The sequence below is a fragment of the Hylobates moloch genome, unplaced genomic scaffold, assembly GCF_009828535.3.
Source record: "Hylobates moloch isolate HMO894 unplaced genomic scaffold, HMol_V3 SCAFFOLD_15, whole genome shotgun sequence".
Taxonomy (NCBI): Eukaryota; Metazoa; Chordata; class Mammalia; order Primates; family Hylobatidae; genus Hylobates; species Hylobates moloch.
Window position 1 is genome coordinate 88,092,322 of NW_026652290.1, and position 14,057 is coordinate 88,106,378.

Here is a 14,057-nt window from a genome sequence, read left to right on the forward strand (position 1 = left end):
GAAGTAAGTAAATAAATAAGTGAAAAGGTGGGTGTGAACAACTGGATTTAGAAAAAAATTATTTGCAGCTTAAACAAACTGAACAATATTTAGTATCAGAATATTTCTGCCATTTCTTGAGGGTGTTTTAGGGGCACTTGAAGGTTTCCAGTTCTGGATGGTAGTTAGCCTCTTGTGATGTAGTTTTTCCTCTAAGAAGGTAAGACCCAAGTAGCCAATAAAACTATGAAATGTCAGTAGATGTTTGGTAGCAAAAGGTTGATCTTTGCTTCCTTTAGTTCTTTCTGCTTTTCTGGAGGGTTTTAGGTATAGCTTAAATTCCTAGCTGGTCTTCTGATACCTAAGTGTAGGTGGTTTGGAAACTTTTTAAGAGTTTAATTGACAGAGATATTTCCCCTATTATGAGGGAAAATTTTTACTTATAAAAGTTTTCTAATGCCTAGAAGCTGCTTGGATACAAAGAAGCAAGATACAAGAATAACTTCAATTTTAGCATAGCATAAGAACTTTATTAACAGACATACAGTATTGTAGAATATTTAAGAAGTTTATTATAAAAATCTAACAGTAGACATTACTGTTTTTTGGAGAGAAAACATCACCAAAAGTAGTTACAGAACTCTTCTGAATACATATAAATTTTCAGAACTTCTACATGTCAGTTGCCATAAACAAAATTGAGACTACTTGGAAGGCTGAGACAGATCACTTGAGCCCAGGAGTTCAAGTCCAACCTGGGCAACATAGTGAGATCCTGTCTCTTTAAAAAAAAAAGGAAAGAAAAGAAAAACAGAAAGACAGCTAAGATAGGGAAAAATATTTACAAAATATATTTTTATTAACTAATTTTATTTACTAACGTCTGTATTTAATAAAATATAAAAGTGTTTAAAGCTTTTACAAATGAGTATATTTGGAGTCCCCAGGATCACCCCTGGGTTTGATGATTTCCTGGGTGGACTCAGTGTATAGGCATTTTCCTGGCTGTGTTTATTATGACAAAAGGAAGAAAAGGTGTGTAGCATGAAGTTAGAGGAAACCAGGCACAAGCTCCCCAGAACCCTGTCCCCATGTAGTCATAGAGATTGCAACCCAGCAATGGATTGTGACAGCATGCGTGTAATGTATTCTCGCAGAGAAGCTTATTAAAGACTTAATGCCCAATGTTTTTATTGGGGGCTGATCCCATAGGCATTGCCTGCCTGGTACATACCAAAAGTTCGGACTCAGAAGGAAAGCAGATGTTCAGCAGAAGCCACAGTTTAGGTACAGCGAGCCACTTTTATCAGGGAATTAATGGTGGGAAACCTCTAGAAACCCAATTCCCAGATGCTAGCCAAGGGCTAACCTTGCAATTAAGTCTTACTAAGGTAGTCTCAGGCCTGCAATGTTAATTCGTTTTTGCACCTTGTAAAAACCACTAGAGCACATTTTATAAAGAAGAAATAACAAATATCTTTAACCCCCAGTGATTTAACAATTGCAAGTTACTGTAATCATAAAATAGCATTTTTCTTCTATAAAACTGATCAAGATTAAAAATAATAATTATAACCAGTGTTGGGAAAAGTAGGAATAGATATTTCTTGTACTACAGTTAGAAATGTAGAGTCATGCACATTTTCTGGAGGGTTTTTTGGCACTATGTCCTTGAAGTTTTCAAAATGTGCTTACCCTTTGACCTAGAAATTCCCTCTTAAGGAATTTGTCCTCTAATCAATTAATTTTCTTTTAAGGAATTTGTCCTCAGTGATTAATCAATTAATTTTCCCTTAATTTATTGGTTTGCTGCATAGCCGTTAACATTCATACTATAGAAGTATAATTACTGAAATGGGAAAATATTCACAATCTACTGCTAAGTGAAAAAAAAGTCTCTGTGCCTAATCTCTTCCTAGTGTTCTCTTTTCTTGGAACCCTTTCATGTAACTTTTTCTATTGTTTTAGAATTTCACTCACTATGGCTATTTTCTTCAAACCTCCCCTTATTCTGTATTTGGGGTGACACAACAAAAAGTTACCTTTCAACTCCATTCCTCTATCTTACTCTCTTCAGGGTTCAGTGGGCTCTAGACTTCAGAGGGCATAATAATATTCATTCTTAAAGCCACCAGTTATATACTACTGCTGTTTACAAGAATGCAAAGATTTTCTGATGAAGCAAGAAATTTAACCACAATTTCATGACAACATTACTTTTTGGTTGTTGTTACTCTTTGGATTTTCCCAATTTTTATTTATTTATTTGGTTTTTTTTTGAGACAGAGTCTCTGTCACCCAGGCTGGAGTGTAGTGGCATGATCTCGGCTCACCGCAACCTCCGCCTCCCAGGTTCAAGCGATTCTCCTGCCTCAGCCTCCCCAGTGGCTCGAATTACAGGCACCTGCCACTGCACCTGGCTAATTTTTGTATTTTTAGTAGAGGCAGGATTTCACCATCTTGGCCAGGCTGGTCTTGAACTCCTGACCTTGTGAACCTCCTGCCTCGGCCTCCCAACGTGCTGGGATTACAGGCATGAGCCACTGTGCCTGATGGAGTTTCACTCTTGTGGTCCAGGCTGGAGTGCAATGGCACAATCTCGGCTCACTGCAACATCCGCCTCCTGGGTTCAAGCGATTCTCCTGCCTCAGCCTTCTGAGTAGCTGGGATTACAGACACCCGCCACCATGCCCAGCTAATTTTTGTATTTTTAGTAGAGACGGGGTTTCGCCATGTTGGCCAGGCTGGTCTCGAACTCCTGATCTCAGGTGATCCACCCACCTCAGCCTCCCAAAGTGCTGGGATTACAGGCGTGAGCCACTGCGCCCAGCCTTGGATTTTCCCAATTTTTAAATGAACTCTTAGGATACAATGCACTTAGAGTTTGTGTTCTGGCTTTATAAAAATGTTAAAATCTGAACTATGAGACTGAATAAGTTTCAATTTATTCTTCTAACAAATACAAGTTTTTTAGTTTGTTAAATATATTTAGCAGTGTATCTCTGTCCCACACTAGAATCAAATATTTATTGAGCATTCCCTGAGATTTGTTTACAATATCTCAGAATAATCAGTTTTACAGTTCAAGGTTTTACTCTAATTGCCATATTAAATTATAATCCCAAAGATATGTAAACTAGAGGCCATAGTTAAATTGTATATAGCTAGCTGGTTTTGTGGCTGTTGTGAATTTATATGTAAGACTTGGTCTTTATCATTGTTGTTACCTATAGCGTACACCAAAATCCCATACAAATTCATTTGTAAAAATTACCTTTCAGATGTCAATCCTTTTGCACCTGGAGTTAGTTCTCGACGTGATATCCATTGCCGGCACCAAGGTGTAAATATAACAGAAACTGGTCTTGAGGGACTTCTTTTTGGAATGCTAGACCGGGAGACAGATCGAAAATTATGTTCTGATATTCATGACACTTTGGGACATATGCTTTCTTCGCTGGCAGTAGAAAAACTTTCTCATTGGCTAATGCTTTGTAAAGATGTCCTGGCAGCTTCTAGTGGTAAGTATTGAATGTGCATTCTTAAAATAATGGAAATTTTATATATAGATATATGTATAAAGATACATACATGTAAATTTGAGCTTATATTTAAAAGTAATAACTTTTGATCTACAAATCCCTGTCAAAATGTTGAAAGTTAAATTATGTTATAAACAAATGAGCTTTTTTATATTGTTGGGAAAATGTATTTCAAAATTTTTTGGAAGTTCAAACTAAATTTTCATGTATAAAAATCCCAAGTTACTCTAGAGTATGACATAGTATGTAAAACTATTGAAATATGTAAATATAGTTTACATATTTATGTTATCTTTTCATTGGCTTTTGATTGTTTAAAAAAAATTCTGCTAGTTTTACTGTTTTCCAGCAAGTAAGAATTTAGTCTTTTTTTAAAATTAAAGAATTTTTAATATTAATAACTTTTTAAAGGATCATTTTTGCTTATATGAGGTTGTTATAATATTCCTTATTCTTGTTACAGATATGAGTACTGCAACTCTCTTAAGTAGTGGAAAAGATGAAGAAGCTGAAAAGAAAGATGAGATGGATGATGATACCATGTTTACCACGTTAGGTGAAGAAGATAAATCAAAGCCCTTTGTGGCCCCTCGCTGGGCCACTCGAGTATTTGCTGCTGATTGCCTGTGTCGAATCATCAATTTGTGTGAGAATGCAGACCAGGCTCACTTTGATCTTGCCTTGGCACGTTCTGCTAAACTTCGAAACCCTACAAGTAAGTTTAAAATCAGTACTTTTCCCCAAAGCATTTTTACAGCTTGAGATATTTTACTGCTACGAGATATTTTACTGCGATGGATATAGCGTGCTTTAGAATATGCCATTTATTTATTGTGAGTTCTCTTGCCTTTCATCTTAGTTTTCTGTCCCCTCTGCTTACTATTCATCTTCTGATTCCTATTGGGAAGATAAGTTGAAGAAGGTGGTCCACGAGATAGATTGATCTGTGCGTCTGTCTGTTTAATCATTTGCCCAAAGGATAATGATGACAGTTACTTAGGTTTTCTCAGTACATTGTCCTGGATTTTAGCATTTCAGCGGAAAGGAAATGGTAAAATTTTAAGGCATATAAATAAAGTGAGCTTTGCTGTCCCCAGCCATGGAGAGTATCAGAATTCATGAATGCCCTGGTAGATTTCAAACTCTCAAATTTCAGAAGTGCTATTAGGTATTTTTGAAAAGGTGAAAACTGTTTATTATGGAAACAATTTTTATCTCATTATTTTTTATCTTTTGTAAACTTTTTATACCATGTATCCCCTGAATCTGATACTATAGGGAATTTACAAAGAGACCATCAGACCCAGTACCTTCATTTCATAGTTGAAGAGACCCAGAGAAATTGAGAGGTGATAGAGTAACAGATTCTTTATCCTATAGTTTGCTGTCTCTTCATCACCAGGTCATTTTTTAAATATCTGAAGACAAATTGTATGTGTTAACAGTATTGACATCTATGAATTGAAAATGCCTTTTGGGTTATTTCATTGTGTATAAGAAGCAGCAGAGCTCACATACATATTTTTAAAACAGACAGGCTGGGTGCAGTGGCTCATGCCTGTAATTACATCCCAGCACTTTGGGAGGCTGAGGTGGGTGGATCACTTGAGGTCAGGAGTTCGAAACCAGCCTGGCCAACATACTGAAACCCCGTCTCTACTAAAAATACAAAAAATTAGTGAGCATCCTGGCACATGCCTGTAGTCCCAGCTACTTGGGAGGCTGAGTCAGGAGAATCGCTTGAACCCGGGAGGCGGAGGTAGCAGTGAGCTGAGATCACGCCACCGTACTCCAGCCTGAGCGACAGACCAAGACTGTCTCAAAAACATACAAAGTGTAAAACAGTAGTACAACATGTATAAAATGAGACTCTGAATATAGGGTATCAGCAAAGCACAATGCATCATGAACACAGTGTTTTTGTTCATGTCATTATTCAGCAAATATTTACGGCATCCTGTTTTTTGGTATACAGTAGGGATACGTAGAAGAAAAAAACATAGTCCATACCCTGGAAGAACTTATAGCCTAGAAGACAGAAAGACAGACTTCTCAGTCTAATTGTTATGGCGTGTCCCAATAGTAGTATGTTAAAGTACTTTGAGAACATTAAAAAACATAGTATTCATTTCCTATAAAGCCAGGGAAGATGTCACAGAAGAGGTTATTTTGAAGATTAGTTTTAAAGGCAGAGAAAGGGTTAGAAGAGACTGGTGGCATTAGTTTTCCATTGCTGCTATAACAAATGCCCACAAACTTGGTTTAAAATCACACAAGTTTATCATCCTACAATTCTGTAGGTCAGAAGTCCAACAAGAGTCTCGCTGGGCTAACATCAAGGCGTGGGCAGGGCTGTGTTCCTTTCTGGAGGCTCTAGGGGGCATCCCTTTCCTTTTCTTTCCAGCTTGTATATGCTGCCTGCACTCCTTGGCTCACGGCTCCCTTTCTGTCTCTTCAAAGCCAGCAGCGTTAAATCTCTCTGATGCTTCTTCAGTAGTCACATGTCTCTGACTGCAGCCAGGAAAGGTGCTCTGCTTTTAAGGACTCATGTGATTAGATTGGGTCTGCCTTGATAATTTAGGCCAGTCTCCATGTTTTAGACTCTATAACCTTAATCACATCTGCAAAGTCCCTTTTGCCCTGCAAGGTAACATATTCACAGGTTCTAGGGATAAGGGGTAGAGATTTGGGGGCACCAATATTCTTTTTTTTTGAGTCAGAGTCTGGCTCTGTCCCCCAGGCTGGAGTGCAGTGGCACCATCTCAGCTCACCGCAAGCTCTGCCTCCCGGGTTCACGCCATTCTCCTGCCTCAGCCTCCCAAGTAGCTGGGACTACAGGCGCCCGCCACCAGGCCCTGCTAATTTTTTTGTATTTTTAGTAGATACAGGGTTTCACTATGTTGGCCAGGATGGTCTCGAACTCCTGACTTTGTGATCCGCCCACCTCAGCCTCCTAAAGTGCTAGGATTACAGGCTTGAGCCACCACGCCTGGCTGGGGCACCAATATTCTGTCTACCACACTGGTTTATTAGAAGCGGAGGGGTTCAACATGAAAAAGCTGATTGCCAAAAAATAAATAAATAAAATAAAAAGAATCAGAGGAAGTAAGAGAATTTGTAAAGCCATGGAATCATAAGTGTGCATACTACATTTAGGGAGTAGTGAAAATCCTTAGGTTGGCTTTTCTTTCTTTGTAGTTCTTAACTGTTGTTTTTCTTCCTCATTGTATCTTGTCCTTTTTACCTTAGTGCTCAGAGATCCTCGCAGGTTTTTTCTTTATACATTGATGTTTGCTTTTTTCTGCCTTCATTAATAATCTTAAGTCTGCTTTAATTTTTTTAATTTTACTGTAATTTGTCTATGTTTCTCCGACCTCCATTGTATCATATCCTTTTTACTCTCTAAGGTTTTCTGTTTTTATAGCATAGCAGCCATGATTCTTTTCATCCTATTGAGGATGCCACATGATTTTTTTTTTAATTTTCTTCTGGGTTTTTTTAGAAAATTGTTTCCAGAGATTAGCCATTTCTCTGAATCTTCAAAATTGTTCTTTTCCCTGGTTGCGTTTTTCTTTAATAAACTTAATTGTTTATATATTCTTGAAAGAGAAGAGTACTCTCCATATTTGGAATTTTCTCTCAGTTTGGGGGTGGATTGCCCGTGTTCTCTGTTGTTCATGTATTTCCCATCTGCAGTTGGATGGTAAGCTGTTGTAACAGCTCCCACCTAGATTCCAGTGTCTGGCATATTTTGCTCTGGATCCTTTCTAACAGGATGCTTTCTAACATCACTGCCTGCCGTTCTGATTCTGAACAGTCATGGCAGAGTATATGAAAAAGTATAGACCCAATAAATGTGCTATTCACGCTCTCCTCTATCATCTTCATCTCTTCATCTTCCTATCTCCTGTGCTTTAGTTGTAGGGAATTACTACTCCCCGAATATAATAAACCCCCAAATTATCTTTCCACTTTGAAGTTTTTGCTCAGTCCCCTTCTCATTCCACCTTTTCAAGTGTTCATTTCCTAGGATTTAGAAAAAAGATGGAGGTCTTGCCTTACCTTGAGGAAGGGTAGACATACAGATGGGCAGAGAAGCAGCAGCACTCTGGTTGTTGGGGAAAGTGGCGCTCTCGTTCCAGAAACAGTTGCCTAGATTTTGGTTTGGTAGATTGATATAGTCCTAGACTTTGTAAATTAGGTGATAGAGTGCAGGAGGAATAATAGGTCTTTTTATTTACATTTAGGTTGGCATAATATAAGTAGACCCATTTTAATCTACTTCTACTGCCTTGAGAATTTTCTCCCAAATTTTGGCAATAGTTTATTATACCTCATTCTTGTTTGTTTCTCAATTTTTTGTTGTAGTAAAATACATATAATAATTGCTGTCTTAACTTTTTTAGCTTATCAGATTGGCGAAATTTTTTAATTGACTTAAAAATATATATATCATGTACAACAAGATGTTTTGAAGTATGTATATATTGTAGAACAGTTAAATGTAGCAAATTAACAAATGCATTACCTCACCTAGTTATCATTTTTGTGTGAGACCACTTAACATCTACCATCTTTGCATTTTTCAAGAATACAGTGTATTGTCATTAACTATAGTCACCGTGCTATAGAGTAGATCTCTTACACTTATTCCTTCTATTTAACTGTAATTCCATATACTTTGACCAACATATCCCCATCTTACCCTTAACCATCCAACCTCTGGTAACCACCATTCTACTCTCTACTTCTGTTAGATTAACTTTTTTAGATTTCACATATGAGTGAGATCATGTGGTATTTTTCTGTGCCTGATGTATTTCACTTAACCTAATGCCTCCAAGTTCGTCCATGTTGTCTCAATTAATAGGACTTTATTCTTTTAGATGGCTGAATAGTATTCCATTGTGTATTTATACCACATTTTCTTTATCAGTTGATAGACACTTAGATTGGTTCCATATCTTGGTTATTGTGAATAGTCCTGGAGTAAACATAAGAGTGCAGATATCTCTTCAACATGCTTAGTTCAAAACCTTGTTTTTACTGGTGGTGTGTTTTTGCTTCCTATAGGTGAGGAAGCACTGCAGGCTTCTAGCCAAATGTTTTGCCTTCTCTGCTTGCCTCCCACCCACAAAGCAACAGATATTCTTTTTATTTTTATTTTATTTATTTATTTTTTTCTGAGACGGAGTCTCGCTCTGTTGCCCAAGGTAGAGTGCAGTGGTGTGATCTCGGCTCACTGCAGCCTCAGCCTCCTGGGTTCAAGCAATTCTCCTGCCTCAGCCTCCCAAGCAGCTTGGATTACAGGCACCCATCACCATGCCCAGCTAATTTTTGTATTTTTAGTAGAGATGAGGTTTCACCATGTTGGCCAGGCTGGTCTCAAACTCTTGGCCTCAACTGATCTGCCTGCCTTGGCCTCCCAAAGTTCTGGGATTGCAAACATGAGTTGGTGCACCTGGCCAGATATTCTTTTTAAACTCAAGATTCTAAAATTAGTTTTTTTGGTAGGCACATGAGAAAATTTGAAGGTACACATCTTGTAACTTTGATGACAACAATAACAACAAAAACTTGTTTAAATAGGAACTGTTTGGGAATCAGGCTGAGCCATAGAATTGTCACTGCTTCAAAAAGACTTTGTGGGTTTTGAAGCCTCCTGAAGAGCTTTATAGACCTTGAGCTTAATAATTTCTTCAGATAATTTGTGTTGCTATGTCTTTTAAGTTCACTTATCTTTAGTATTTAATCTCTATTAATTTTATCCAGGGTAGTTTTCATTTCAGATATTTTACTTTATATCTCATAAATTCCCCTTTGTGATTTTTTCTACCTTTGATTTCTCCCTTCATTATTTTTGTGCTTTTCTTTTCCTTCTTTGAACATAGGAAACATATTGATAACAGCTATGTAAAGTTCCCTGTCTAATTGTCTTATCTTTTTCGTTTCTAGACATGTTTCTATTCACTGATTTTTTTTCTTTCTCTCTTTGTTGTGAGACATTTCCCTACTTCTTTGCATTCTTGGTAATTTTTTATTAGATGTCAGACATTGTAAATTTTATGATATTAGTGCTGGATTTTGGTGTATTCCAAAATAATTTCGGACTTTGTCCTGGGATGTAGTTAAATTACTTGGTATCATTTTAATTATTTTGAGACTTGCTTTTAAACTTTGTTCATACAGATCCAGGACAACTGTTGCTGTAGGGCTAAAAGGAAAAACATTTCCCTTTTCTACATCTTATTCTTATAAAAGTCTTTTCCTTCTTATTTTGTAGATTTAAGTTTCCTGACAAGAGTTTTTCTAAAGTAGAGATTGGCAGACTACAGCCTACAGTCCAAATCCAACCTACAGCCTTTTTTGTAAATAAAGTTTTATTGGAGCACAGCACACTCATTTCTATACATATTGTCTGTGGCTGCTTTTGCACCGTAACAGTGGAGTTGAGTAGTTGCAATGGAGATAATATAGCCTGAGGCCAGGCATGATGGCCCACGCCTGTTATCCCAGCACTTTGGGAGGCCGAGGTGGGTGAATCATAAGGTCAGGAGTTTGAGACCAGCCTGGGCAACATGGTGAAACCCTGTCTCTACTAAAAATACAACAATTAGCTGGACGTGGTGGTGGGTGCCTGTAATCCCAGCTACTCGGGAGGCTGAGGCAGGAGAATCACTTGAACCCGTTGGGGGCAGAGTTTGCAGTGAGCCAAGATCACACCACTGCACTCCAGCCTAGGCAACGGAGCAATACTCCATCTCAAAAAAAAAAAAAAAAAGATAAAAAGAGATAATATAGCCTACAAAGTGTGAAGCAAAAAGTGACTGAAGCAGATACCAATTGGTAGAGGTTTATTAGCCAAGGTTGAGGACTCACCTGGGAAAAAACACAGGTAACAGGAGCATCTGTGACCTGTGTTTTTTCTAAAGGGGGTTTTGGGAACTTCCTTATTTAAAGAAGAAAGAACAGCAGGAAGGAAAAAAAAAAAAAAAAAAGGGAAGGGAGGGTAAGCAGTGAGTCAGATGGTTATTATATTCCTCTGAGGCTCTTATTAGCCTCAGTAAATCTTTTTTTTTTTTTTTTTGAGACAGGGTCTCACTTTGTCACACAGGCTGGAGTGCAGTTGCGTGATCTTGGCTCACTGCAGCCTTGACCTCCCAGGTTCAAAGGATCCTCCTACCTCAGCCCCATGAGTAGCTGGGACTACAGGTCCACGCCACCACGCCCAGCTAATTTTTGTATGTTTTGTAGAGATGGAGTTCACCATGTTGCCCAGACTGGTTTCGAACCCTTGAGCTCAAGCTATCCACCCACCTCAGCCTCCCAAAGTGCTAGGTTTACAGGCTGAGCCACCTCGCCCTGCCTAGCCTCAGTAAATCTACATTTTACACGGGAAAAGGGGGAGTACAGGAAAAATTCAGTTATGCATTGGCCTCAGCATAAAGAGAGGGATGATTTCTCATCTTGTCGTTGTCCTATACCTGTGAAAATAAGCTGGTAATTGACATTGTCAGGGTGAGATTCAACAAAACTTGGTTTTAGGGCTAGTTCTTAGCGGGGGTGGGGGTGGGGGTATGTATTGTGAAAGATTCCTCGTGAGCAATTTGTGAGAGGAGGCCATTTGGGAAGATTTTTGGCCTTCTATCATTGTGGGAACCTGGCTTAAAATGAGGCAATGACACACAGTTGTGAAATTACAGCTACCTGGGAACAAAAGGAAGGCAGTATTGCAAGACTCTGTTCCCAAGCTTCAGTTTCTCTTTGGCATAGTGAGTTTGGGGTCCCAAGATTCTATTTTCTTTCATAAAGCCAAAAATATTAACTATCTAGTTCTTTACCAAAAAAGTCTGCCAAGCCTTTGTTCTTAAAGAATTAGAAACTCATTTTGGGAAAGTTAAGTTAAAAGTATTTTGCATCACATATCATTGTACGTCCTATAATATCATCAACATTACTGTATTGTATATCACTATTCTTGAAAGATTGATATGGAAGTTGTCTTGAAAGAATATAATATCTTTGCTATTTTCAAAGTTGTGAAATATGTGGATTGTGTTTTTTATCAAAAGTTTATTTCATTTCATAGTTTTATGTTATTACACTTATTTTTGGAAAAGTTTTCATTTTTGCATTCTATTTTTATTTTTAGATGACCTCTTGGTACTTCATCTTTCTGACCTCATTCGCATGGCATTCATGGCTGCAACTGATCATAGCAACCAGCTGCGAATGGCTGGGCTCCAGGCGCTTGAAGACATTATCAAGAAGTTTGCGTCTGTGCCTGAGCCAGAATTTCCAGGTCATGTGATACTGGAGCAGTATCAGGCTAATGTGAGATTTTCTATTTATTTAAGAACTTAAAATTGATCTTTTGAAAGACAACTGAAGAAGTGCAGACTTCCTGGAGGACTGCATTTGGAACTGCAGTCTATTTATTTCTGTAGAATGCGTCTCTTTATCTCCATTGTCTGTTACCTAGTTTTAGTCACCCCACAAATGAAATAAGTGTCAAACTGTTGTCACTATTTTTAAGTTGTGATAACATATTAGTGATAAAACTAGAATAGAAATTCCAGCTCAGCTTTCCAGTCTTGTATTTAGATATTTAGCCCTGCCCTTTAAGAGATAAAAGGAACCTTCAAAAGAGTGTTGTGGGTTTCCTGCCGTTATTTTTATATGGCAAATCTTCATAAGCATTTTTAGAAATAGATAGCAGTTGCCCCTTCTATAATGAAGGATAAATTAATAACAACAGTTAAAGGTATTACTGAGGCCGGGCACGGTGGCTCACGCCTGTAATCCCAGCACTTTGGGAGGCCAAAGCAGGCGGATCACGAGGTCAGGAGATTGAGACCATCCTGGCTAACACAGTGAAACCCCGTCTCTACTAAAAATACAAAAAATTAGCCAGGTGAGGTGGCGGGCGCCTGTGGTCCCAGCTACTCAGGAGGCTGAGGCAGGAGAGTTGCTTGAACCCTGGAGGCGGAGGTTGCAGTGAGCCGAGAGCACACCACTGCATTCCAGCCTGGGTGACAGAGCAAGACTCCGTCTCAAAAAAAAAAAAAAAAGTATTACTGAAAGAATTAGATACTGTGTCGCCTAGGCTGGAGTGCAGTGGCACAATCTCGGCTCACTGCAAGCTCTGCCTCCCAGGTTCATGCCATTCTCCTGCCTCAGCCTCCTGAGTAGCTGGGACTACAGGCACCCACCACCACGCCTGGCTAATTTTTTTGTATTTTTAGTAGAGACGAGGTTTCACCATGTTAGCCAGGATAGTCTCGATCTCCTGACCTCGTGACCCACCCACCTCGGCTTCCCAAAGTGCTGAGATTACAGGCGTGAGGCACCGTGCCCAGCTGATTTTGTTTTTTTTTTTTTATTTCATTCAAAAGAGGGATCTAGTTGCTCCTGAGATTTGTACCTGTACTTATGTTATTCAAGTGAGGCACAGTAAACTAATCCTAGCAGTGGGGGATTATATGAAGGATAAAAAAATTTTGTTAACAAGGAAATAACAGATTTTTTTTTTCTGTGATTATGGCAAAATCTTCGCTCCAGTGCACCATACCTCATCTAAAAGTTGTGCTCAAAGATATAAAAAATTTAAAATGTGAATAATGTATAATCCGTTGTTTTTACATGTTAAGTATAAGTGAAGAAGTTAGAACTTCTAGCCCAACTGGCTATAGAAAACCTGTATACAGTTGTTTACTCCCAAATACCCAACCTATTGGAATGATGGGGTTTTTTTAAACTTTTTATTTAGAAATGATCTCGCCAGCTGGGGGCGGTGGCTCATGCCTGTAATCCCAGCACTTTGGGAGGTCAAGGTGGGCAGATCGCCTGAGGTTGGGAACTGGAGACCATCCTGGCCGGCATGGTGAAACCCCATCTCTACTAAAAATAAAAAAATTAGTTGGGCGTGGTGGCTGGCTCCTATAATCCCAGCTACTCAGGAAGCTGAGGCAGGAGAATTGCTTGAACAAGGGAGGCAGAGGCTGCAGCAGAGTGAGACTCCATCTCAAAAAAAAAAAAGAAATGCTATTGCTGGGGGTGGTGGCTCATGCCTGTAATCCTAGCACTTTGGGAGGCCAAGGCAGGTGGATCACCTGAGGTCAGGAGTTTGAGACCAGCCTAGCCAACAGGGCAAAACCTTGTGTCTACTAAAAATACAAAAATTAGCCGGGCCTGTAATCCCAGCTACTTGGGAGGCTGAGGAAGGAGAATCGCTTGAACCTGGCAGGTGGAGGTTGCAGTGAGCTGAGATCGTGCCACTTCACTCCAGCTTGCAGGACGGGAGAGCAAGACTCCATCTCAAAAAAAAAAAAAAAAAAAAAAGTGGTATCAAATTTACAGAAAATCTGCAAGAATAGTACAAAAAAACTATCTTACACCCCATATTCATATTTGTCAATTGTTAATTTTGCCTCATTTGCTTTAACAATGATTCTCTCTCTCTCTTTCTTCCCCCAACACACACAGATTTTTTCCTAAACCATTTAAAAATAAATTATTTAAATCATGTGCTTTTAC

At 38.8% G+C, this 14,057-nt stretch overlaps 1 protein-coding gene across 5 annotated transcripts in view; it reads left to right on the forward strand.

Moving 5' to 3' along the window:
• Positions 1–14,057, forward strand: part of HEATR5B (HEAT repeat containing 5B) — a 107,843-nt gene that overhangs the window by 39,682 nt on the left and 54,104 nt on the right. For all 5 annotated transcript variants that reach the window (XR_009210122.1, XM_032178383.3, XM_058429057.1 and 2 more), the window contains exons 17-19: positions 3,261–3,500; positions 3,985–4,236; positions 11,674–11,855. Coding sequence is in view for 4 of the 5 variants with exons in the window: in XM_032178383.3 (XP_032034274.1) it covers positions 3,261–3,500; positions 3,985–4,236; positions 11,674–11,855 (674 nt within the window). In the remaining variant the exon portion in view is untranslated. The remainder of the gene's footprint in view (positions 1–3,260; positions 3,501–3,984; positions 4,237–11,673; positions 11,856–14,057) is intronic.